General features: G+C 35.4%; 1 protein-coding gene across 1 annotated transcript in view; it reads right to left on the bottom strand.

Annotated features, from left to right (window-relative positions):
• Positions 1 to 27,640, bottom strand: part of Frmd5 (FERM domain containing) — a 501,610-nt gene that overhangs the window by 8,591 nt on the left and 465,379 nt on the right. Inside the window, exon 14 of the mRNA XM_090406270.1 lies at positions 17,718 to 17,875. Coding sequence (XP_090262396.1) covers positions 17,718 to 17,875 — 158 coding nt within the window. The remainder of the gene's footprint in view (positions 1 to 17,717; positions 17,876 to 27,640) is intronic.

The following is a 27,640-nucleotide window of genomic DNA, read 5'->3' as shown; positions in this document are numbered from 1 at the left end:
GGTCTGATAATAATAATGGAAAGCCTAGAATCCCCCAATCTTTATATAGGACCTGCTATCCTATTCTCGGTGGGGGTAGCTATATGCTACCATACTAGGGAGATGATTATGAGCAGGGTGGTTTCCTGTTACCTTCCTTGCTGTAGTATATTTTATGACTGTAGCTGTGTGTGTTCACGGGACTGGTTTGCCTGTTTAGAGGGATGAAAAACCTGAGTTATCGGGAGATAAAAAACCCTCCACTACTGTATGAGACCAGTTAACTCACCTTTATTCAAAAGAGACCAGATAAAGGTTCCTCACATAATAGACAGGAATCAAACCAAGGGTCTTTCCGACCAAAGAGCTTTGTCTATACAGACTGAGCTATGGAGGAGCTCAAAATGGCCTTGCCGTACTTGTTGCATTCATTTTTGTGCTCTATCACTTTCCAAATTCTGATTACCACTATGATTTTTGATTATTTATCTTTGAAGCCTGATTGTTCTGCAGCCTAATTACTCCCCAGAAGTAAGGTATCTTCCTTTGGGATTCCAATGTTTTCAGCTCACTGATCTGTTAGAAGATTCTGAAGAATGTGCTGTTAGTAATCACCTAGCACAAATTAGCTATCTATTCAACAAAATTCTGGGTAATCTTCACCATCCTTGCAACACCTCAAGATGATTTCTTAACCAGTTCTAATTTCAAATATATACTGCAGATGTTTGCTCTTCTCTCAGTAACCCAGACAAGGAAAGGAAATAAGGACAAAACTTTGTCCTTAAGAGTTAAATGTCTTTCACTCACTAATTCTCAATGCTGTGCCTTTTGGCACCATGTTGCCATATGAATAACTTCTACCATTTCTAGTCCTTCTTTCCACAATTTTTTACTAAAAATTGCTTGTTGCACACTTTCCATATCTTTCATCAGAAAGAAATTGTTTTTTTATTGTTATTTAGGATTAACACTGGAGCAACTAAAGTTAAAAGGCTGGTGTATCATGCCGGCTAGTTATGTGTGTTCTAACTGGTTTGTCTGTTTTGTGGGATGGAAAACCTTGCTACCTCTGTGTAGCCAAAAGAAAGAAAGAAAGAAATAAGAAGAATCTTGAATAACTATGTTTAGACACCAGCTTGTTATTTGGCTCTGATGGTATCCCTTCTATTATGCTAAAAACTTGTGCTTCAGAATTAATATCCATTCTATACTGCCTTTTCAAATTTTCCCACTCGATTGACTAGCATCTATTTAAAAGAATGGAAAGAAGTCTACAATTAATTCAGCAAAAATAGGGTGGGGGAGCTTGATAAGTCAGTCAAGGAACTACCGTCTAACTGCTCATACTCCAGTTCTCTCAAAAATTATTGAGAAGGTCATCAACAGCCAACTTATTCACAACCTGGAGACCCCCCCCCTGAACTAATTAGTAACTAGCAGTATGCTTTTTGCCACTCCTGATCTCTTAGTCATCACTATCCATTCACCTTTGGACACAAGCCATGGTAATGTCTAAAGAAACTTGTGTGATCACTTTTAACATTTCTGGAGCATTTGATTGAGTCTGGCACAAAGGATTCCTTGAGCAAGGAATCGTCTACCTTTTATAACTGAATCAATCATGACATGGTGTTTCAGTTACATCCCTCCCCCCACCAAAGCAGGAACAGGAGATAGAGTTCAAGGCTCTGATTATGAAAGATCTTGAAGCTTCTAATGACTGTGCAATACAGAGTTAGTTAAATAAGAAGAGAATGGAATGTGAAGAAATTGCTGGGAGATTATCTGAAGGAGTTTCAAATGGTATGACCATCAGAAGATATAAAAGTCTCACCATTTGTTTTAAAGGATACTGGAGTATTTTGTTTTAGAAATAGGGGATACTATTGTTCTTTATACTGAGATAATCTGGCCAATAATTTGAATTGGAGAGAAAACAGTTTAGTTGTCTTTCTATCACGTGATGTTGGCACAATTTAAGAATAAGATTATTCTGTGTATTACAAGGAAGAAACAGTATTCTGGAAACAAAAATTAGGAACTGCTCATCATTTGAAAGAACAGTTTAAACAAACTTCTTTCGTGGCAGAGTTCTGTGCCAGAAGTTATTTCTAAATTTTATATATTTTTATGGAGGTTTTCTAAAGCAAGGTAATTTATGGCAAGACTTTCTTGCTGAAGTCTCTTCTAAGGTAAAAAATGTTTATTTATTTTTTTATTTCAAGTTAAGAAAAAGAGATGTATTATGTACACACAAGTGCACTGGACAATCGAATTTGTAAACTTTGAATGATTAACAAAGTATTTTTGTTTCGTTTGTCAAACTTTAAACTTAATTATTATTATTGCACAGGAAACTCCATGGAGTCATAAGACTCATCATGGGAGATCAAACTATCAGCACCTCTCCTTGAAACCATGAACAGATAAAGCACTTACAAATGATTCAGACAACCCATTCCATTCATTCACCACTCTCCAAGCAAAAGGTTTAGTTGTATTAATCCTATAACATCCTTTATTAACTTAAATGTTTCTATCATATCTCCCCCTTTTTTGCCTATCAACTAATTTTTGCAACCAACAAATCTTCAATCTATCCTGATAGGGAGCATTCCACAGCCCACTCGCCTCTGGATCCACTCTCTACTAGTTCCTCATCCCCCAAGAAACCAAGGTGACCGGACCTGAGCACAGTGGTCCAGATGTGGTTGTATTAAGGCTTTATAAAGAGGAATGATAACTGCTTGTTATCATGTTCTTCAATAACCAAGTAATTCTGTGAACTACCCTGGCTACTTTACCAATATGCCCTCTGAACTTCAACTCTCTATCTACTACTATCCCCAAATCCCTGGCTTAATCAATTTCCTGGAGTACAGTTCTCTCAATGTGGTACACAGCTTGTAATCTTTGTATTCCAAAATGCATAACTTTACTGCCAATACTGTCAGCCTATTTAAATGATCCTGCAATAATTAACTATTACATTACCCAACTTTGCATCACCAGCAAACAACTGCATATCTCCCTTCACATTATTTCCTAGATCATTTATGCACAAATCAAACAGCAGTAGTTTAAACACTGAGCCCTGTGGCACACCGCTAGTGACCAACCTTCTCCTGGATTCTGCACCTCCATTTCCTACTTTTTGCCTGTCCATCAGACACCCTTTTATCCATATCACCAGTTTCATATCCTTTTCCATTTGTTGCAGTTTATGTAACAGAGTTCCATGTAGTATCCTGACAAACACCTTTGCAAAATCCAGCAGTATCATCGTGTAGCATTCCCTTTATCCAACACAGCTGTCACTCTATTATAAAAGTTAGTAGACTACTAAGGCACGACTAACCATTAGAAATCATTCTATCCCTCCTAGAGTATCATATTCTTATCTTCACATTTCTAGTAATTTTACCACCACCCAATGAGATACTGACTGGTCTATAATTTGTTAGCACACACTTAGATCCTCCTTTATGCAAAGGAATTATTTTACTCTCCTTCTACTTTCTTGGAATTTTGCCAGAACAGAGGCCTAAATTAAATAGCCTCGTGCAAAGCATCAGCAGTTCTGCTGCACATTCTCTTAAAATGTGAGCCGATATCCCACTCAATCCCACAGCTGTACCTACATTCAGATTCTGCAATATTCTAAGTACTTTCAATTTAACCACTTGTCACACCAGTCCCTGTCACCTATGCTATATGTCTTCATTTGAATGATATACTCTTGCAAAATGGTAGTTCAATATATCCATTTCATTATCTCTCAACAATCTGCAAGCATTAAAGTTATCCTTTCATAACAATTCTCCTCCTACTTATCACATATTAGCTGGCAGGGTGGTTAGCATATTCCCTCTCCAAACAACAGGCTGCGGGTTCAAATCCCACCATAGGCACGGATGTCTGTGAATGTCTTTAGGTGAGAGATGGATTCCATTGACCACGATGAGACCACTGCCCTGCTTATTGGAGGCCTGAAGTGGCTTGAAAAAGTTCCATGTTTGGTCTGTAGAGTAGTTTCCAGATCTGGTATAAAAAAAATCATTAAAATATGCCAAAAATGTATAAAATTAGTAAAAAATAGGAAAAAAAAAATCAACAATATGAATGTACCATAGGCTAACAAATAAACCTTTCATGGGTGTGAGCCACATTTAAACACACACACAAAAAAAACTTTTCCTTTTGGATTGGGATTTCCTTTTGCCTGCTCAGCTAGTTAATTCTCATAATTAATTAGCAAATGTTGTGGAGAAAAAATATTCTCCAGAACATTTTTTCTTTTTTTCCAGCTCATGCTTAATGATACGATTCATCCATCTAGCTCTTATCAGATTTACCCTACTTTGGGTGTACTGTGAGATATTGCTTCTTGGAGATACCCCTTGAATATCCTCTTTGCACTGTGAACATCCTTCTTTCGCAGATCTTTATGCCATTGTACTGCTTCAAGCTGCCACCTCAGTGTATCATAATCACCTATGAATTCCATTTTTTGCTACCTCTCAAGTCAAGATACAATCACTTTACCTGATTGGAGGCAATGTAGCCACCTTAGTTATGGGCAGTTCCACTGATCCTATAACAAGATCCAACACTGTCATACCCTCCATCACATTCTGCCTCAACTAATTATCTCGCAGTAGCTGTATAAATTTAATTTCTTTCCTACCCCCACTCCCATAATAATCACTCAAATTGCATTCATTGTACAATCAGCTGATGCATGTCTTCCACATCATCCCTGCCACATCCTGGCCTACAGCAGCAACCAATTCTATATTTTGTCCCATTGGCCTCAATCTCACACCAGATTGATTCAAAGGAACTGCCATCTGTCCAAATGACTCCTACTCTTGTTGGCTGCAATTCATGTGCTCTCAACGGCACTACTCCACCTCCTGTCCTGTCTACTCTGTCCTCCCTGAAAATATTAATCCATCACATTCTATTCCTCTCAGTGGTGCACCTAAGGAGGGGGGCCAAGGGGCCCTGCCCCCCCAAAAGAAAAGGTTAAAAAACACTAGAAAATTTTCAAAAATACTTTTCCTAATTAAAATTCATTTTTTATTTATGTTGTCTCATGTCTTCTATTTCAAAAATGCTTATGAATTAGGGGTCACATAAGGTGAGAGAACCCTATAGCATGTTTCTCAACCTATGGTCCGCGACGATGGGACAGGTGGTCCACAGGCTTAAATTAACCAAATAAATCTATATATTTTAATTATCCAAACAAAACAAATTAAAATTTGTTAGTAAGTAAAAATAAGTAAAAAGTAAGTAAAAATTATTAAAATAAAATGAATACTTAAAAAAAAAAAATAGCGGCAGAATGTTCATTCCATGAACATTCTGCCACTATTTTAATTTGTAGCGGCAGAATGACGAATAATAAAAAAGGGGTGAAGTGAAAAACAATATGGTTTTATTGCTTCCACCTTCCCTTGCTGTTTTGTCAGATTTGAAGCAAACATGTGTTATCCACATGACCACATTTCAACCAATTGCTTGTTGTTTATTGATTTTTATTGTTGAAGGTTTTCCTCCTTCAACCAAAGCTCAATATATCTTCAGAAGTGCTAAGTAATACTTAGACAAAACGTGTTGTGAGTTAACTCCAGTATTTATATATTTTTCGGAAATCGCACAAAAAGCAAGCTGACAATTGAGTTGAAATGCTAACGCTCTTCAACCGAATTCCAATAATATGTGAAACTGCCATAACAGCATTCACTATATATATATATATATCTTAGTTTTAAGGTATATATATATATATACCTTAAAACTTTATGAATTTTAACACTTTCGGTTGAATTTTATTGCTGCCGAGCGAACTCACACAATCTAATTAATAACAATAGTTTTTAGTTAGATACTGTGTTTGCCGGTGCAACATATGGTTTTGCTTGAGTCTATATATACAGCATAGTTTCTGTATGAGTGAGACATGATTTATTAATTAGTGTTCGTTTTTATCTCAGTTGTCTCTAATTGCACTATTTGTTGAGAAATATATTACACAGACTGCTTATACCTTATTCACTGACATAATAAAAGTACTTGTTTTTCTTGCCTTTGCAATATAGTGACTATTGGGGGAGGGCATGTTGTTTACCGCAGGAGCAAGTTACAATTGCCCTGCTCTGAATGTTTCAGCTTTTTTTCATTTGCGAGGTATATGCGAAACTTTTTAATTTCTTTTTTTGAAAAGTAAAGTCAGGGATTAGAGTTATATGCGATTAAGTACGGCATTTCAATTATGGATAAGTACATTGGTACCTTCTTTAAATGGAAAAATATCTCGGATGACAGTGATAATACAAAACGAGTTTGTAATGACAGTTTGTGTGTAGTTTCTGAAGAGAAAGAGGTCTGTAACGAATCCACAGAAACACAGAATTCCCATCAGATGCAATGCGATAATATTAATACGCTTAACGAAAGAAAAGATTTGCTGACTTGCTGGACACTTGACCAGTGGATCGCATTCAAAGGCAAATACAATTGTTTAGTTTGTAGGAACATTTTTCTGTTTTGTGACTTTTCTCCCTTTACGGTAATTATGCCTACATTATTGTGTTATTATTCAACAATTGTTTACAGGTTTGAATGTGTATATAAAGTCAATATCAACAGTAGCCTGATTACGAATGTGTGATGAAAGGGATGGGGAAGTTCGGAGTTTCCCCAGATAGTATTCAAAAGGTAAATACAATTGATTATTTTGTATAGGGCCCCAAAACTTATTAGTTTAGAATTTAACCACTGGGAAAGGGTTTGTGTCCACCTCAAAACTCTGAAACAGAATTTGGAAACATTTTCTGAATAACTTTTTATAAGAAATTTCTGTGATTTCACGATCCATTTCAGGCTTGCAGTCACGAGAACGACCTTTCATTATCAAAAAAACAACGGCTAATTGAGCTTTCAAGTGACAATGGGCTTAAAATGCAATTCCGTGATTGTGGTTTGGCTCGATTCTGGATCTCGCCTTCAGTGAGAAGTGAATTTCACAAATTATTTGAAGAAGTCGAAAATCGTCATGCAGTTTTCTACAACCTATCTTTGCGAGAAATGATTTTCATCGCTCCTTCAAATAAAAACAAAATACAGAATTCGTCTTAGTGTGTGTGCCGATCTTCGACTGAAGTTGACCAATATTGAGCAGATATACAGCAACTCTGCAAAGTCGAGAAGCTCATCCATCTCATTAAAAGTAAATAGTAACATAATCATATCATTTTATTTATTTGTTTAATAAAAATTAAAACTTTGTTTTAATTTTTATCCACAAAATTTAATTTTTATCTATATATCCGGCTTGGTTGGCCGACTCTCCAGCCAAAAGGCTGTGCGTTCGAATCCCGCCATGTGTATGGATGTTTGTGATTGTCTGTGAAAATACTAGTGGTAGTGGTCAGTGGTAGACAGCGTTGGTGTAGATGATGATGATGATTGTAGTTGTGGTTGGTGAAGAGGGAGAGTTGTAGAGTAGGTGCCCTTCCTCGATATGTCTTTGGACTACCTGGGGGTGTTATACAATAATAATATCGACAAGCCTTTATATGTTCATTGTGCATCAGATAGTTTGAATTTGGCACTTGGAAATGCTATATCTGTGACAAATAAGAAATTGCATTGGCATAATTGAAAAGGTACACAATTTCTTCAATACCCCTAAAAGACAGGACATCCTTGTTGTTTATAATATTATAATATTTATAATATCTTTATTTAGCTTGCAAAAAATATTTGTGTGCACCTTACCATTGTCTAAAATAATGCAAAAATCTGACAGTGACCTCTTAATTGCAGTAAATTTTGTTGATGATGTTGTGGCTTAATTAAATACCGTTCGTGAAACACCAGATTCTTCATTTAAAGATATTTACGATGAAGCGTGTATAAAAACTAATAATTTTAATATTGACATTAAAAAGCCAAGGACTTCATCAAAGCAAACATTAAGTTCAATGTTCCAGCCAATTCTGTAGAAGAGTATTTCAGGAGAACTATTTCATTCCATTTAGTGACCAAATATTGACTAAACTTCATGAACGCTTCACTCGGCACTGCAACATTTTGAAAAATATTTTTTTCTCTTCTACCAAATGGAAAAGATGCTCCAACAGCAAGTGCAATGGAAGATTTTCATCAATTGTGTGAATTTTATACTGGTGATTTGCCTTATACAAATCCAGCAATTTTGAACACCAAATTGAAGTTGTGGTATAAGAAATTTGAAAAACCTTTGCAATAGCTCCATGCAAAAATGCCGTTAATGCAGCTTCAAAGTGTGACAAAATGATATATCCTCTATAACTTATCAAAAATATTTGCAATGCTTCCAGTAACAACATGCGTCAGTGAAAGGTCATTTTCTAACTTACGCCTTTTAAAAACCTATTTAAGATCTACCATGACACAATCACAATTGAACGGACTGGCTTTGCTATACACACACACACAGAGTAGTTTAATGTAACCACGACTGAAATAATTCAAGAGCTTTGTAAAAAGAAAAGAAAACTGGATTTTATTCTTTAAATACATTTTTATAATCACCTAATGAATTTTATTGAATGAATGAAATTTAACGAATTTTAGTTGAAATATTTTTAATGCAAATTCACTGTATTAAAAATATTTTTATCCGTTCAACTTCCCCCCCCCCCCCCCCAGATTAGATCCTGGGTGCGTCACTGATCCCTCTAACTACATCTGCTGTTAGCCAAGTCTCATTAATGCCTCTGACTTTTGGTGAGGTTGCACTGAGCAATGACAAAAACTTCTCCCTCTTATTCCTGATGCTTTCAGCATTAGTATATAGAACTGTAGTATCTCCTTAGATCCCCAACTACCTTTACATTCTGAACTGACTATCCCATTCGATATTGCCGTCTGAGAGACTAGATACCATATTTTTTGTTCATGGGTGCCTTTGCACACACTTGTCTACATCCACCCCAACTTTTTTAGTTTTTTCCAACTTTGCACTTCCACACTCTCAATCAAAGCACTCTCTCTCTCTGCATGTTGAACATAAACTTTATGTATAATATGAATTAAATGTTTTTTCCTTTGAAGTTACATAGTATAAGTATTCACTATTATAAATTAGACAACTATTGTGTAAGATTATTAACTTTAGTTTAATAGAAACCAAAACAATTACTCAACGTTTCAACCTTCATATCAAGGTAATTATCTGGAGCAACACACACACACAAGATACAGTTACAATCCACACAGTAAGAATCACAAATTTGGTCAACTGTTAATACTACTAACTTGAGGTTAAAAACTACATCAAAGCTATATGTGTGTGTGCATGTATATATACGAGAGTGGTCTGAAAAGTTCTCAGCCTCGACCATAGATTGCAACACTATCGACAAGATTTTTTTTCTAAGTTGGTACATCTGTCATAAGCATCCATGTGAAATTGCAAGTCATTCTATCAAGTAGTTTGTTTTATACAGCTGTCTGTATCCCTTGAAATGCATAAAATTAAATATCGTGTGGTTATAAAATTCTTTGTAAAAGAAGGTTTAACGCCAAAAGAATTCATTCGAAGTTCATAAAAGTTTATGGGCACTCTTCTCCTTTGTTTTCAACAATTGAGAAATGGTCTGCAAAGTTTAAACGTGGCCATACCAGGCTTGAAGATGATCCACGTGAAGGACATCCAAAAAGTGTAACAACACCAGAAATCATTGATCAAGTACAAGTTTGGTATTGGATGACCGGTGAGTCAAAGTGCGTGAAATTGCTGAGACTATAGTCTCAGCAATTTCACGCATTTCAAAAGAATGTGTAGGATATATTTTGCATGAAGAATCAATATGAAAAAGCTTTGTGTGGGATTAATATAAAAAACATTCTCAGCAGTCAATGCTCCCTCTAATTTTTGCTGGCCCACGTGCATATGAAAAACATTTTATGTAAGTTTCCAGTCTCAAACCCGATGTGTGTGTGCTGATGTAATATTTCTCATGTTGCCCTTTGTTTTTCCATCTGGTTATAACTTGTAAAATTGTGAAACTAAATTAATTTGTCTAAATTCATGTAGGTGCAAAAATCCATCACCATTTATGCAAGTTCATGCAAACTGCACTGTCTAGACAGTAGACACACTCTAAACAAATATGCCTCTGCAACTTGCTGAATCAATATGAAAAAGCTTTGCACATGATGGGTGCCACGCTTGCTCACAGCAGATCAAAAACCCACTCACATGAAAATCTCTGAACAGTGCTTGGAGCGTTTTAACAAAAATAAAACAGACATGGTGCAGGCTAATTAGATTGTATTACAATGGAATGGAATAAGTAATATTAGAGAGATACTGGAGAAACAACTAGATAAAGTAAATGAAAGATATGATTTATCACAATTTATTTTTATAGTATGTGAAAAAATTATTGATTGTAAATTAAGAAATTCTGATAGCAAAAATTTTGTGCATGTGCACAGCACATTTTAGCTCTGAAGCATAATTTTTATTGAATATGACAAATTGAATATTATTATTATGATTCAGGACCTTCATGGAGTCACAAGACTCGTCCTAGAAAACACAGTCAATACCACTCCTTGAACTCATTTGCTGCTTGTGCTCTCACCACCCTACGGGAAATGCATTCCACAGTTCAATCAACTTTCATGTAAGGAAAACATTCTTCATAACCTCCTTTTGCAACTTTCAGGGATGGCCCCTTGTTCTTGCTCCTTCACCTTATTCCACCAAACAAGAGAACTGCCAATGAACACCACATACTGGCCACTGAATTAGAAATGCTCATGCAGATGTACATAAATGTTACTTATGCAGTGTATATGCAAAATACTGGTTACATGCATCACCACATGTCCTAGGCAACTATTTAAGAATGCAGCTAGTCATTAATGGTCAATACTGCTCATCACAATGGAAAAAACAAAGGCTCTTTCAGTGTTTGATTAAGGGCTTATTGTGGGTGCCCATCTGAATGGAGTCACAATTTTGAAAACAGCAGAGCTGACTGGTTTTTCGAAATATGAGATATCTCAGGTGTTTAATCAGTGAAAAAATAACCCGTATTGCTTGTTTAAAAGGTGTAACTGTGAATCTAAGACAGCCTGTCAGGAATGAAATCACCGTCATTTGAGAAGACTTGTACAGACAAACAGAACTTCCTGTGTGCAGCAAATGACTGAAGCACTAAACAAAGGCTGCTCCAGATCTGCATCTCACTGAGCTATGCACAGGGAATTGAAGAGGATCAGTATTGTCAGTCACTAAAAGAAGTCCAACACCATTTTAACTAAAAGTTTCTAAATCATTGGCCAGTATGAGTACATCTAAACAGTTTAAATGTCTCAATCATACCACTTCTTCTCCTATCTACCAAACTTTGCAGTCCACATTTCCTCACTCTATCCTCATAACTAACATTGACATCATCATCAAATTCCTGCCATGTACCTTCAAGGGGGTGTACAGGATATGATAGTACTACATGAAAAATTTACATCATTACTAACTTCCTATCTACAACTTGCAAGACTCCAACATTATCAGATCTTACATTCTATCGTCTAAGGCACTTTGTATCATATTAATCCACCTATTTCTTGGTCTTCCTCTGGGTTGTTTTCTGCCAACCTGGTAGAGAACACTTGTTTTGCTAATCTTTCCTTGCCCATTCTGTTTAATTGACCATACCACCTGAGATTAGCTCTTCCAACACATTCCTGGATGCTGACAATATCAAGTTCTTTCCTAATATCCTCGTTTTTAATATGATATTGCCATCGATGTCATCTGTTCACGCCTCTAATCTTTCTCAGGACTCTTATATCTGTGGTCTCTAGTCTTTGGTCAAGTGTTTTAATTCTGACCCAGCTCTCAGATCCATAAGTTAAAACTGGTTTGAACACTGTCTTGTATACAGCTAATTTAGTGTTCCGACTAATTTCTCTCTTATTCAATATGAATTTATTCAATTGACTTCCCACCATACCAGCTTTGTTGATTCTGTTGTCTATTTCCATATTTAATTTACCATCTTCACTAAAAATCATGCCTAAGTAGGTGAAATGTTTCACTTGTTCCACAGGTTCTCCGTTCACAACGCAGTTGACATTTTCATTGTCTTTGTCTTTTTATTGCTGACCTTCATACCATATCTATTACAACATTTATTCAATTTAGTCAGGGAATCTTGCAGACTTGTAGTGGATTTATTTAGAAGTATAACATCATCCGCATAAAGCTGAGATTAACAGCTCCAATTTTAATATCAGGTTTAATACAACTTTCCTTCATAATGTGATCCATATAGATAATGAATAAGAGAGAGGATAATGTGCATCCTTGTCTCACACCAGATTTAACATGAAACCATCTTCCTGTACTTCTGTCAATTCTAACTGTTGACTTACAACTCAAATAAAGACTAAATATAACTTGATATAATGCCCGATTGACACCATATAATTGTAGCGTATCGAATAGCTTCTCTCTTGGCCCTTGTCATATGCCTTTTCCAGATTGACAAAACTTAAATATAGATCTTTGTTATATTCCCATGATTTCTCAACTATTTGTCGTAAAGTGAAGATCTGATCCTGACAGCCTCTATTTGGCCTGAATCCAGCTTGTTCTTCACCAAGCTTTTCTTCCACAATTCTTCTCAACCGTTTCTCAAGTATACTGGCATAGATCTTGCCAGGAACACTCAGTAGGGAAATACCTCTGTAATTCTCACATTCAGTTTTATTTCCCTTTTTATATATGGGTACTATGAGAGCTCTACTCCAATCATCGGGAATTCGTCCCTCTGTCCAGGCTTTCTGAACTATGCAGTGCAGCCACTGTAAGACTCTTATACCACCATACTTCAGCATTTCTGGTCGAATATCATCTACTCCTGCTGCCTTTCCACATTTCAAGTCTTTGATGGCTTTTTCTACTTCAAGTATGGATATGTATTCCTGACTGCATGCCTGGTCAGTGTTTTTTTACCACTGTGCTGTCCTCACTGCTTGTTTCATTTTGCAGTTTTTCAAAGTAATTACTCCATACTTCAAGGATATCTTTTTCTCCAGTTTTCATGTTCACCTTTATCATCTCTAAATCCTTTTACAGCATTCTTTCCTCCATTCCTAAACTTCTTCAACAACCTCCAGAATATTTTGCCACCTTCTTGATATTTATTTTCTATGTTCTTGCCAAAGTCCTCCTATGACTTTTGTTTAGCTAGTTTTACACAGTGTTTAGCTTTCTTATATTTGTCTCTATATTCTCTAAGAACACAAGCTGACTTATTTGCCAGGAATGCTTGATACGGTTTCTTCTTTCTTTTACTGTCTCTTTAACTTCCTGTGTCCACCATGGAGTCCTGATTTTTCTATCCTTGCAGACAACCTTGCCACATGCCTCTCTGGCTGAATCAAGCAGGATTTTCTTCAAGGCTTGCCACTGAATCTCCAAGGTTTGGTGCCTGTTCTCAAACTCTCTCATTTTTTCTTCAATAATCTTTGTTTATATTAGTTTACAGTTATTCTTTTCAATATGAAATTCAATTTTATCCTGCTCAAAACTAAGTAGTGATCGCCTCCAATTTCAAATCCTCTGTACACTCTGGTGTCCTGCACCAGGGAGAAAACATCACTATCAACAATAACATAGTCAATGAGACTTTACTTATTCCTTGCCTCTTCTCTCCAAGTGAATTTGTGCACATTTTTATGTTGGAACATGGTGTTAGTAATAACCAGTCCATGTCCTGAGCAGAAATCCAACAGATATTTGCCATTATTATTAGCTTTGCTCTTTTCTCCAAATTTTCCCAAAATATTTTTGTATGTACAAAAACTAACATTGTACAGTCCTGATATCATTTTTGTCATCTTCCTCTGCACTCTTTCTGAGGTTAATGTATTCCTTCCCTTCAAATCTTGGAGACCAAATTGAGCCAAATAGTCCAGGTCTGGTCAGGGCTTTATACAATGGAATGACAACTCTTTCATCTCTACTCTACTTCAATATTGCAGCAATCCTGTAAGTTATCTTCACCACCTTTGCAATATGTTCCCTGAATTTCAGGTTTCTATCAATCATCACTGCAAGATCCCTTGCCTTCCTCCAACAGAGAGTGCAGTCTGTCATCGATGTATCCCAAATGTCACTGATATAAAGGTAAAACAATACAGGCCCCAGTCTGAGCCCTGTGGGACCTCACTCGAAACCTTCTGCCTCCTTGATACTGCTCCCTCGCACATAATTCTCCAATGACTATCAGAAAGTCAATCCTCAATCCAATTCACTAACCTGTTCTAAACCCATGTGCTGTAGCTTAAATATCAGCTTATCATGTGGTATCTGACAAATGCCTTCGTAAAATCCAAAAATATGGCAGACTATGTCTTTCCTTCATCTACCCTTCTCACTACTGTATTATAAAAGGCAATCTGATTACCAAAACAAGAGCAACCCTTAACAAATCCATGCTAACACTCACAGATAATTACCTTCATCTGCCGAATGTCGTAAATGATCCCTCACTAATTTCTCCACAATTTTAACAACTACTGATGAAATACAAACTGCTCTATAAGTTAACACTTCCATTCTACAACCACCTTCATGCAATGGCATTATCTTACCTTCCTTTCACTCCTTAGGCACCATCGCATGGCTAGAATCTCATTGAAAAGACAGGCCAATGGAGCTGTCACTTCTTTATTGAATTCTCTCCAAACGAGTGGCAAAACTCCATCCACACACAAACAAACAAACAAAATGTTGTCAAAAAATGCAAGATGGTAACGGTGAACTTTAATTGTGGAAACAATTTGAAACTAGAACTGATAAAAAAGGTAATGTCTTACCAAGATGCCTTCTAAGGATAGATTGCAAGTACTTTACAGTTGTTGAACAGTTGTAAAGTACTTGACAGTTGTTGAATTAGAGATAATAAAGGTGACATGGAAACAGGAGAAAAAGATATCATTGAAGTATGGAGTAATTACTTCGAAAAATTGCTAAATGGAAGAAGCAGTGATGACAGCACAGTGGTAAAAAATACTGACCAGGCATGCATATTCATACTTGAAGTAGAAAAACCATCAAAAGCATGAAATGTGAAAAGGCAGCAGGTAGATGATATTCGACCAGAAATGCTCAAATATGGAGGTATAAAGGCTTACAGTGGCTGCACTGTAAGCCTTTCAGAAGGCCTGGACAGAAGGACGAATTCCAGATGATTGGAGTAGAGCTCTCATAGTACCCATATATAAAAAGGGAAATAAAACTGAATGTGAGAATTACAGAGGTATTTCCCTACTGAGTGCTCCTGGTAAGATTTATGGAAGTATACTTGAGAAACGGTTGAGAAGAATTGTGGAAGAAAAGCTTCGTGAAGAACAAGCTGGATTCAGGCCAAATAGCGGCTGTCAGGATCTGATTTTCACTTTATGACAGATAGTTGAGAAATCATGGGAATATAACAAAAGTTTTGTCGATCTGGAAAAGGCATATGACAAGGTGCCAAGAGAGAAGGTATTCAAAACACTACAGTTATGTGGTGTCATTGGGGCATTATATCATGCAATACCTAGTGTTTATTTGAGTTGTAAGTCAGCAGTTAGAATTGAAGGAAGTACAGGAAGGTGGTTTAATGTTAAATCTGGTGTCAGACAAGGATGTACATTATCCCCTATGTTATTCATTATCTATATGGATCACATTATGAAGGAAAGTGGTATTAAACCTGATATCAAAATTGGAGATGTTAATATCAGTTCTTTGCTTTATGCAGACGATGTTATACTTCTAAATAAATCTGCTACAAGTCTGCAAGATTCCCTGAATAAATTGAATAACTGTTGTAGTAGATATGGTATGAAGGTCAGCAATAACAAGACAAAGACAATGAAAATAGGCAGTAACATTGAAAATATCAACTGCATTGTGAATGGAAAACCTATAGAAGAAGTAAAATATTTCAGCTACTTAGCACGATTTTTAGTGTAGATGGTAAATTAAATATGGAAACAGACAACAGAATCAACAAAGCTGGTATAATAGGCAGTCAACTGAATAAATTTATATGGAATAAGAGAGAAATTAGATGGAACACTAAATTAGCTGTATACGAGACAGTATTCAAGTCAATTTTAACTTATGGATCTGAGAGTTGGGTCTGAATAAAATACTTGACTTGACTAGAGACCGCAGATATGACAGTCCTGAGAAAGATTAGGGCCATGAACAGATGGCATTATCATATTTAAAAATGATGATATTAGGAAAGAATTTGGCATTGTCAGCATCCAGGAATGTGTTAGCAGAGCTAATCTCAGGTCACTTAAACAGAATGGGAAAGGAAAGATTAGCAAAACAAGTGTTCTCTGCCAGGTTTATAGGAAAAAAGACCCCCGAGGAAGACCAAGATATAGGTGGATTGATACAGTAAAAAGTGCCTTAGAAGATAGAAATATAAGAAATGATAATGTTGGAGTCTTGACAGGTAACAGACTGATTTGGAGGAAAACTGTAGATAGGAAGTTAGGAATGATGTAATTTTTCATGTACTACTATCATATCCTGTACACCCCTTGAGGGTGTATATCAGGAATTCAATAATGATACAGTTGTTGAACTGAAGTTGGTCATAAAATTTTAATTTTGATAGATTAATGAGCCATAATTGCTGGTCTGGTTCATTAAGTCAGTGGCATACCTACTGTCTAACATTTGGTTCGAATTGTGTCACATGCATTTGTGAATGTCATTAGGTGGAAGAATTTCAGTGTCCAGTGTGAGACCACTGCCCTGCTTATTAGAGGCTTGAGGTGACTTGAAAAAAGTTTCATGCTTGATTCCTAGAGCAGGGTTTTCAAATTATATTAAAAAAAATTAATAAAAAATTCTCTTAGCCCATTAATGGCTAATATACTATATGTTTAAAAATGTTTGTAGGTGAGTGGGAGTGTATTAAAAATAATAATTATTGAGATTTAGTGAATGTATTATTCTGATGCCGACTTGAAAAATAGTTTCATTAAGTTTTATGTAATATTGTGGTTTTTATCTATTTAATCCTGGATGTCCAACACATGGTCTGCTAGTCCTAACTTGTCATAATGATGGTAATATACACACATTTCTTAGGTTCTTCAAGTCAGATTTGATTTATTTAAAAGGAAGTGATGAATATACTTATAATAATTTAGTGCTTCTCAGATTTTTTCAGATAGCTATCTTTTGTGAGGAAACCAGAATACAGGAAGTCAGAATAATTTTGCTACAATCAAAACATCACATTATATTTTATCTATTTTGCAAGGGTTATGAGAGACAAGATATTAAACTTACTAGCAATGTGCCTGCACTATGATACTTAAGTTGGGTGCTTTCAGACAACCAAAAGAGGAATATCATTCTTGTTCTATGGATTTATATTTTAATTTTTATGAATATTAAGTGTAATCAATTTAATTTCTTATATTCATAGTTGTCAAGTGATGCCTCAAGATCCTGAGAAAGTTGTTCATATAAATGTAGAAATTGTTGATCTAATAAAAACATATTTTATATGCTAATTAATATCGTACATGCATTATTTTAGGTGGAAAATTATTTATAAATTAAGATTATTCAAACCAATCTAAAGCCATTTCATAATGAGAATTCTATCACTTTAAATTTTTTTTTCTGTACTCACCAGTTTCAATTCCCTGAGGTGAGGTAGAAGGTGTACCGGGATAATTGTCAACTATTTTTTGTCTGAAAGAGGGTGGTCTAGTAAGGGTACGTTGAAAAAGTGGTGGCTCTCTCTTAATGTTCTTCATATCTTCTACAACTTCCTTTTCAACACGACCACTAGTCGGTGTAAAAAAATAAAAATAAATGAAATAAATAAAATTACAGCTTTGATTTTTGAACTAATTAATTAATAGTGAAAAGGACTCAAAAACCCTCAGAAATCAGAAATCAATTTTTTTTTGTGTGTGTGGTTGTTGTGGATATGTGAAACAAGTGAAAAAAAAGGAATATTGCTTCCTAGGAATACAATTCAATTCAAAGAGACAAAATATAAAGCAAATACAACAATTAACAGCAACTGATTATGCATGCTAAGAATCTAATTATTAAAAAATGATTTCATATATTTACACTAGATGAGAATCTCCAAAATTCTGAGATACAGAAAGACAATCATTAATATGTCTAGTCTAACAGGGCTTTATAACTTTCTTTGAAAAAAATTCATCATTTGAAAGGATATACTTACCATATTTGGTCTCAATGGTGTGCAAGACCAGATTTTTGACATTTAAGGAATTCTATGTCGTAGTGATTTTTGCTAATTCTTTTTTCCATAGAATGGCCTGCTGTCCAGATTATGTTAGATCACATTCACAAAGAATCTGGTAGTTGATAAGAGATTAGAAATTTTGTTGACAGGAAAATAAGCAGATATCGAGTGAATCTCCAAGATTCTGGCTATAGGCTTGAAAATGCCAAAAGCATATGGGACAGGAACCCAATGTTCTATTGTAGGACTGAATACGACAAGGGTTGTCATTTGATTCCATTAAGTTTTAATAATGAGATTCTCTTGTAATGGTGAAGAACAATTGTTATTTGCCCTATTAATTGAAGATTTGACAACTTGAATTTCCTGGTAGGTACAATGAGCATAACTTGGATATATATATCTGCCAGTAAAGGTAGGCATGTGATATATACTGGCTGTTAAAGTACCAGAGGTAGTGTCGGTTAAGCAAGATGATAAAGAAGGGTAAACTTCCAGAACTCTCCTTTTCCACAGTGAACAACATACATGGATGTAGGCTGTTTATTTGATGCAGGCTTCTGGTACTTTGACAATCAGTGTATGTCAGAAACATACCTTTACTGGCTTCTATATACATCAAAGTGCTGCTCATCATCTTATTCTTATTCCTTCCCTTCTTTTTTGCCTTGCGGTCTTGACAATCTTTCTACATTTAACTGCTACCCTATTGAGGATAAGGTGGTTAGCCCTATTCATCCTGGTGTATCCTATGTCTGTAGATGCGTATGTTCACGGGACAGTTTGTCTGTTCTGGGGAACGAAAAATCCGAGTTTCCAGATGAACCCTCCCCATCTCCATATGAGACTGGCTAACTCACCTTTAGTTGAAAGAGACCAGATAAAGGTTCCTCACATCACCGATGGGAATTGAACCCAGGTCTTACTAGCCAAAGGGCTTCATCTATGTTGACTGAGCTACGGACGCTATCTGCTCATCATACTCCAAGAAAATCATTGTAAACTTCTTAATTAATAGAGCATATATCATTTTATTCTTCATCCCTACTACAAGAACTTCTCACCATTAAGTTTTAAACAGATTGAAATGGCTACAACCCAATTCTCATTCAACAGTTAACAGGCTCCTGCACTCAAGAATACTGCAACAGAATGCAGATCCCTATTCCAGAGATTTCTGGCATTTTTATTATTATTATTATTATTATTATTATTATATCACACCTTCAGGGAGTCCAAAGACTCATCGAGGGAGGGCATCTACTCTAACTCTTTGTCTCACTACTCCCTCAACCTTCATCATCTAACACCAATGCCATCTACCGCCGACTACCACCACTAGTACTTTCACAGACAATCATAAACATCCATGCCCACGGCGGGATTCGAACCCGTAGCCTTATGGCTGGAGAGCAGATACGCTAACCACTTGGCCAACCATTTACATTTGGGAAATGCAATTTCATGTAATACTTTTCTTATCATAAAAATGTCTAATCTGTTACTTACCACAAAACTCTGTCTCTAGCTGGTGTTTAACAAATTCCTTGTGAATGTAATTAGCATACCTTGGACAAACAGTCTCTTGTGTGAAAAAAGGGATTAGCAAACCCCAATACTATGTTGGAAATACTTAATACCTTAACCCTCAAAAGTGTGGTCTTGCACAATTGCCACTGAGCCTAAACAAGGCTCACCTCCTTTATAGAAGCAGTTTTAAATATGAATGTCTTTTCACAGAGAGTTCTGAAGCCCTGCTACAACAACCTAATTTAAACTGGAATGGTTGTCTCTCACTCCAAAAGTTTGGGAAATTCTCATCATCATCAAATTCCTGCCATGTACCCTCAAGGGGTGTACAGGATATAATAGTACTACATGAAAAATTTACATCATTACTAACTTCCTATCTACAATTTTCCTCCAAATCAGTCTGTTACTTGTCAAGACTCCAACATTATCAGATCTTATATTTCTATCATCTGAGGCACTTTTTATCGTATCGATCCATCTATATCTTGGTCTTCCTCTGGGTTGTTTTCCTGCTAACCTGGCAGAGAACACTTGTTTTGCTAATCTTTCCTCGCCCATTCTGTATAAGTGACCATACCACCTGAGATTAGCTCTGCTAACACATTCCTGCATGCTGACAATGCCAAGTTCTTTCCTAATATCATAATTTTTAATATGATAATGCCGTTGATGTCATCTGTTCATGCCCTAATCTTTCTCTGGACTTTCATATCTGCAGTCTCTAGTCTTTGGTCAAGTGCTTTACTTCTGATCCAGCTCTCAGATCCATAAGTTAAAACTGGTTTGAACACTGTCTTGTATATACCTAATTTAGTGTTCCGACTAATTTCTCTCTTATTCCATATGAATTTATTCAAATAATTCCCTACCATTCCAGCTTTGTTGATTCTGTTGTCTATTTCCATATTTAATTTACCATCTTCACTAAAAATCATGCCTAAGTAGCTGAAATGTTTTACTTGTTCCAAAGGTTCCCCTCCCCGTTCACAACACAGTTGACATTTTCAACAATTCTACCTATTTTCATTGTCTTTGTCTTTTTAATGCTGACCTTCAATATCTATTAGAACAGTAATTCAATTCAGTCAGGGAATCTTGCAAACTTGCATTAAATTCTGTAATGTTGTACCATCATTTTTGTATTTTGGTTTAAGCCAATAAGAATACAATTTGGTCAGCTAAATCCCAAATTGCCAGCCCATCCTTGTTTCGTCCAAAATACAAAAATTTAGATTTAGACAAAGTTTAGATCAGGTTATTTAGTATTAGTAGATAGAAAAATTATTACTAATTCAAAAAATATATAAAAGAAGAAAGCTAAAGAGTGCAATCTGATTATTTGTAAAAGAATTATACATAAAAGATATACAGTGCGGTGAGAGATCACTTAAGGGTCAAAGCTAGAAAACTGTAAGGAGACCAGCACTTTTTTTTTTTAAAGAAATGTGGAGAACTGACTGGGCTTCTACCTTAATGAACAATCCTCATCTTCTCATGGTGCATCTCTATAAACATGTATCTATCTAGATACCAAACAAATGAGAATGAACTGATAATTTTCATAATAGCTGATCAAACTGTATTGACCTAAACCAAAATAAAATCAACATGACAGATGTTCCTTCCTTCCTGATGGAGCACTGGTCAATTAACCAAGTTCCCCCCGTTTCTGTCAGGGAAACCAGGACAAACAACAAAAAGTCAGTTATCTGGACAAATTCTCACTGAACATAAGCAGAATTCAACAATTTCATGATTAATATAAGAACATCAATAGAAAAGAAGTAGAACAGGCAGAACAATTGGAGAAGTGCCAGGTTGACATAATAGGTGTTAAAGAAACACAAAAACAGGTGAGATTCTTCTGAATATCAGATACAAAATGTTATATTCAGTCGATAATGGTCAGGCAAAGAAAGGAGTAACTATAGTGTTGAACACTACATATGAGGATAAAGGATATTCTTGAATGGCAGACAATATTAATCAGAATAATGTGGGCAAATATCAAAATGGGGAATTAAACAATGAGGATTTTTGTGGCTACAGTCCCACAGAAGATTCTACTAAGAAAGTGAAAAAATTTGAGTAATTAGAAACAGCTCTCGTCTCAGATTATTGGAAAATTCTGGAGAAAAGAGCAAAACTAATAATCATGGTCAGCACCTGCTGAATTCTGTTCAGGACATGAACTAGTCATCACTAATATCATGTTCCAGTATAACGATGTGCAAATTCACAGGAAGAGAAGACACAAGAGTGGATTTCAAATAGGAAGTGATCACCATTTAGTTTTATACAGGATAAAACAGAATATCATACTGAAAAGAAAGGTGTTTAAGAAAGTTTTAAATAGCAATGAAAGAATGTTTATACATGAACATTATTCAAGAAAAAATAAAGAGTTTGAAAACAAGTACCAACTTTAAAAATATTCATGTGCAAACTTCGTTTGCTTACATTAATAAAGGATTAAACAAAAATATAATTTCTTGGCAACTTTAATTTATAACCAAATGAAAAAACTTTCTGCAACCTTGGTATTTCTTCTGGGTCATGCTCTGATGTTGGGCTTTCTTCATGGGGAGTACAGTGGCTCTGCCTCAATGGCAGGTTTATGCCTTCCAGTGGGTGGAGCCAATGATTAGTTTTTTTTGACTCTGGCATAATTCGGGTCAGACGTGATGAGTTTAATAGTAATCCTTTCAAGTCATTAAATGAGATTTAGAGTGATTTTGTAAATCACTTAGAGCTTTTGGAGAGGTATTCCTCACTTCAACAGTACTTCAATAAAGGTAAAAACTGGTCTGGATGGTGGTCCTTCCCATAATGCATACACGTCTGAAAGGATGTGTGTGTTCTGTCCTCAACCTTAGAGTAGGTTGAGTCTAGGGAACTGATTATGGTACAAGGTGGTTTCATTGCCTTCCTTGTCCTACTTACAGTAGGACAAGGAAGGCAATGAAACAAGGAACATTTTTACATCTGTAGCAATGTGTTCACATGACTGGTTTGGCTGTTTTGAGGGACGAAAAACCTAAATTTCCAGAATTAAAAAATCCTCCACCTCTGTAAGAGACCAGCTAACTCACTTTTAGTCGAAAAGACCTGATAAAAGTTCATCATCATGGACGGGAATCAAACCCAGATCTTTCCAACCAAAGAGCTTCGTCTAAACAGACTGAGCTATGGAGGCTCCTGAGAGGATGTGTACTTGAATTATTGAATACCAAGGCAATTAATGTATAGTCATTAGCCCCTTGTGAAGATACTTCACATGCAAACTTTGTGTGATTGCAATTGGATAAAGAATTAAACAAAAACAAAATAACTTGCCAAAACCAACCCATGGAGATCAGTGGCAGATGCTAAAGAAAACACTGCATGATTCAACCAGTGAGGCAATTAATGTGAAGTCATTAGCCCTATATATACAAGTAGCCTAGTTGTGAGGATACTATACATGCAAACTTTGTGTGATTTCACTTGGATAAAGAATTAAACAAAAACATAATTTCTTGGCAACTTTAACTTGGCAAAACCAACCTTTGGAGATTCAGTGGTAGATGCTAAAGAAAACACTGCATGATTCAACCAGTGAGGCGTAGTGAGGTTGCCTTCAAGAACTGGAAAAATCAGAACTCAGAAAGTTAAAGAAGCAGTAAAAAAAATAAAATAAAATAAAAAAAAAATAATAATAAAAGCATATTGAAAGTTCCTAGCAAGTAAATCAAAGCATGTACTAAGAGAGAATACAGAGCAAAATGTAAGAAAGTAAAGTAATGCATAAAAGTAACTAAAATTGTGAGAAGAAAGACTGGTAAGAACATAGAGAATAAATATCAGGAAAGTGGTAAAATGTTCTGGAAGCTTTTGAAAAAGCTTAGAAATGGAGGAAAGAATACCATAAAAGGAATAAGAGATGACAAAGGTGATGTGAAAACTGAAGAGAAAGATATTTTAGATGTCTGGAATAAGTATTTTTGAAAGATTGCTAATTGAAACAAGAAGCGATAGAACAGTTGTAGAAAATATTCCAGAGGAATTCAATCAGAAGTATATATCATATTTCAGGTTTTTAAAGCCATTAAAAACCTGAAATATGATAAAAAGCTAGAGTACTTGATAGTCAACCAGAAATGCTCAAATATGGAAGTATAAAAGTCTTACAATGGCTAAACTGCCTAATTCAGAAGCTATCATCAGAGGGGTCCAATTCCAACTGACTGAGCTCTTATAGTACCTGTCTATAAGAAGGAAAATAACAATGAATGTGAGAGTCACAGAGGAATTTCATTACTGAGTGTTCAATGTGCGATTTATTCAAGTTTACTTGATTTTATGTTGTTAAGTAAATCTAGTAATGTCTTTAGCATTCCCTAACTAAAATGAATAATTACTGTAATAAATTTGGTATGAAAATCAGCAATAAAGAGACACAGACTATAACTGGCAAAAATATCATCTACCTTCTGAATCAGGAACCTATAGACTAGCTGTATTCAAGACAGTATTTAAACAAATTTTAACTTGTGGACTGGAGACTACAGATTATGAGCATTCTGAGAAAGATTATGGTGAACAGATGGCATCAATGGCAGAATCATATTTAACATTAGGATATCATGAAGGAAACTGAAAGAAATAAAAAAGAAACGTGAAGGAAATACGGTTAGCAAAACAGGTATTTGTTGCTGGGATAGATGAAAAAGACAAAGAGGAAGACCAATGTCTAGGTGGATTGATACTGCAAGAAATGTTTAGAATGAAATATAAGATCAAATAATATTGGAGCCCTTACAGATAACAGATTAATTTGGAGGAAAACAGTTGATAGGAAGTTAGCAATGAGGCGACCTTATCATGTAGTACTTATCATAGCATCCTGTACATTCCCTGAGGAAGCATATCATATGATGATGGTCATGCAAAAATGATTTATGCTGTCATATTTTGTGCAATTTCAAAACAATGCATCCTTATAAATATCAATAAATAAATCTTAATGAATACGTAAACTTCTGTGGTTTAGCAATTCTGTAGAAAGATTCCAGTATTGAAGACAACCATATGTTTTTAGATAATAAAATAAACAAATGTAACTCTACAAGTTTCATAAGTCATCAGACTTACACCATCAGAGATATTAGAAAAGTTATATACATATACATAACTAGAAACAATGAGGCAACAGTAGCGGTGGAACGTGAGAAGTGCTCCGGATTCAGATAAGTTATTCTTGAAATAATTAATTGTATATGAGTGATTGTTTGAGTAAGAGCTGCTATAAAAGTTGTGTGCTACTAGTACTATTAGTGTGTGGGATAGTTTGCTTAATCTTGATTACAAATTCGTTGTTTTTGGCCCTTGGAGAAGTAATCGGCAGAGGAAAGATGGTGGAGACTTTGTCAGTGCATGATTTTAACTTAGACTTCAGTTGTTTCGTGAAGTGCGAGGTATGCTACATGTATTCTTTTGATTACATAGATGATTTGTGGCCATTTAGGGCTGATGGAAGGAGGGTATGTGCGAAGTGTGAGCTGAACGAGGATTTAATGAGTGCTAATATGAATTTGATGACAGAAAGTGTTAGTAGCGAGAATGTTGTGGAAAGAATGAGTGCTCGTTCGAAAGATAAACATGGTGTGAAAGAAAGACAAAAAAATTGTTAAGCATTGAAAAACAAAACTAGTGATTTGAAAACCATAATGGATGGTAAAAAGAATGAATGTGAGGCGAATATGGCAGAAGGAAACAAAATTGAGAGAACGAACAAAACCGGAAATAGCGTGATGAAAGGATCGAAAGTGGGAAAAATAAGATTAATACCTGTCTTATCAATGTTTCTAGTGGGGCACATTGGAAACGTGTCCCTGTATTTTGAACAGAACGGGAACAGAGATCCTTATTTCAGAGTTGCCATACAGAACAGACTAGTGATTAGTTCTGTATGGTAGCTCTCTGAAATAGTAGTGTTAAAAAAAAAAAAAAGCATCAAACCTCAGAACCAAAAAATATCCAAACCCCACTAATGAATGCTGCCAACAGAGGATAGCCATAACTTGAAACACCCAGCACATTGCCTGTAAACAGCAACTCTTCCAACAGGGGTGATCAAGAATTGCAGACAAGTCGTACTTCCTAGACATAGTATTAAACTTACGCTCATAATTCTATTAATTCAGAACCCCAGCTTAATAAAGAAAATAATAATGTAATGGCATTCCATTCATTTCATGCCACCTACCAATGAAGAAACATAGGTCTCAGTTTCATCAACCACTTAATCATTTAATAGTTAAGTGGATGAAGAAACTACTTCAACCACTTGACCACTAAGCAAATGTCCTTAATACAAAAAGTGAAAAGTTGTCGTCATGAATTAATGATAGCTCTCAAATACACGACAAGAATCCCTGAACTTATATCACAGCTACAGGGCCAACACTACAAACTAAAATGTAAAAAGAAAGGTTAAGAAATGCAAGTGTAAATGCTACTTAATCAATAGGAGAGGATGTGCCTCTGCCTTGCACAGTGAGTTGATCTTTAACCAGAGGAAGAAATATTATGTCTGCTTAAGTATCCATCATCAATCTCCCATCCCCCATAAACTATAATTGATTACAGAAGTACATAAGGACACTCAACCTTGAACCACCAAATCTCAATACACTATGTATTCAATATTTAGTTAGCACACTAGAATGCTCAATCAGCTAAAATTGTGACATTTATACAAGTTAATCTTTCTGACGTTGACCAAGAGCATGTTTTCACAGCCAGAAACTTCAACAGCAGCCTTGACAAAGAAATGGATATGGTGCAATGTGTCACATCTCATTAGTCAACAAGTTTCAAGCAATGTTAAGTAATAAATTCACTGATGTCTTTTGGCATCAGCATTCAAAGAAGGCAAGCTTGTCTGTTTGTTTGGAATTATGGCCAAAGCAACCAAAGCTATTGTATTATATAAAACCAAGACTAAGTCACTTCGAAAGTAATTACAAACTGACCAAAATTCACACTTCTTGATGTTGAAAGCCACTACAAAACTTATTCAGTACTAAGAAGATCAATACATGACTCTATACTTAATCAGAGACCTCACTTGCAGTGTAAACAGTTAAAATGAAAACTTTTCATTTTAAATTAAAGGAAATTTTCTGTTTAAGAATAAGCTATTTCGCCTGCACATTACCTTCCTCTCAAAGGATAAAGTATGGATGTCCTCTCTCTCTAGAGGACTACAAGCTAGTTATTCTTGAAAAAAAAAAAAGGTTCTCTAAATGAATCACATCTGTAGATCAGCCTATTGATATGTGTTAATGATAACATTATTATAATACCTAATAATCAACAATTAGCAATTAACATTTCCATTTATCATGGAAATGATTACGACGAGAGAACGATTTCAACTACGTGTTAGTCCTATAAAATAATGATTTAAAAACATGAATATTTTTACAAATTGTTTATGTTAATATATTATTAGTATTAGTTTCATAACACGTATATCGGCACTTGCAATGTGCCCGTTATTGATATTATTATTGTCAAAATTAAATGTAAATCATTTGAAATTTTGACATACTTACTAGTTTCTGATAATTATGTTACCTTCAATCCTTTTTTTTGTAATTTAAAATTATTAAGTGTTGTGTTTCGAAAAGACATTCTCATTATACTAATGGAGACAATGTATCAGTCATGACACCTAGTTTCTCACTTGCCATTTACATGGAGTGCGCATGCTTGCTGAGGAATTTGATGCATGATTGAGAACTGACAGA

This window comes from Typopeltis vanoorti, chromosome 16 (genome assembly GCF_054136105.1).
Source record: "Typopeltis vanoorti isolate ZY-2024b chromosome 16, IOZ_Tvanoo_1.0, whole genome shotgun sequence".
In the NCBI taxonomy this organism is placed as follows: Eukaryota; Metazoa; Arthropoda; class Arachnida; order Uropygi; family Thelyphonidae; genus Typopeltis; species Typopeltis vanoorti.
Note: the sequence above shows the minus strand (reverse complement) of the source record. Positions and strands in the feature narration are given on the sequence as shown.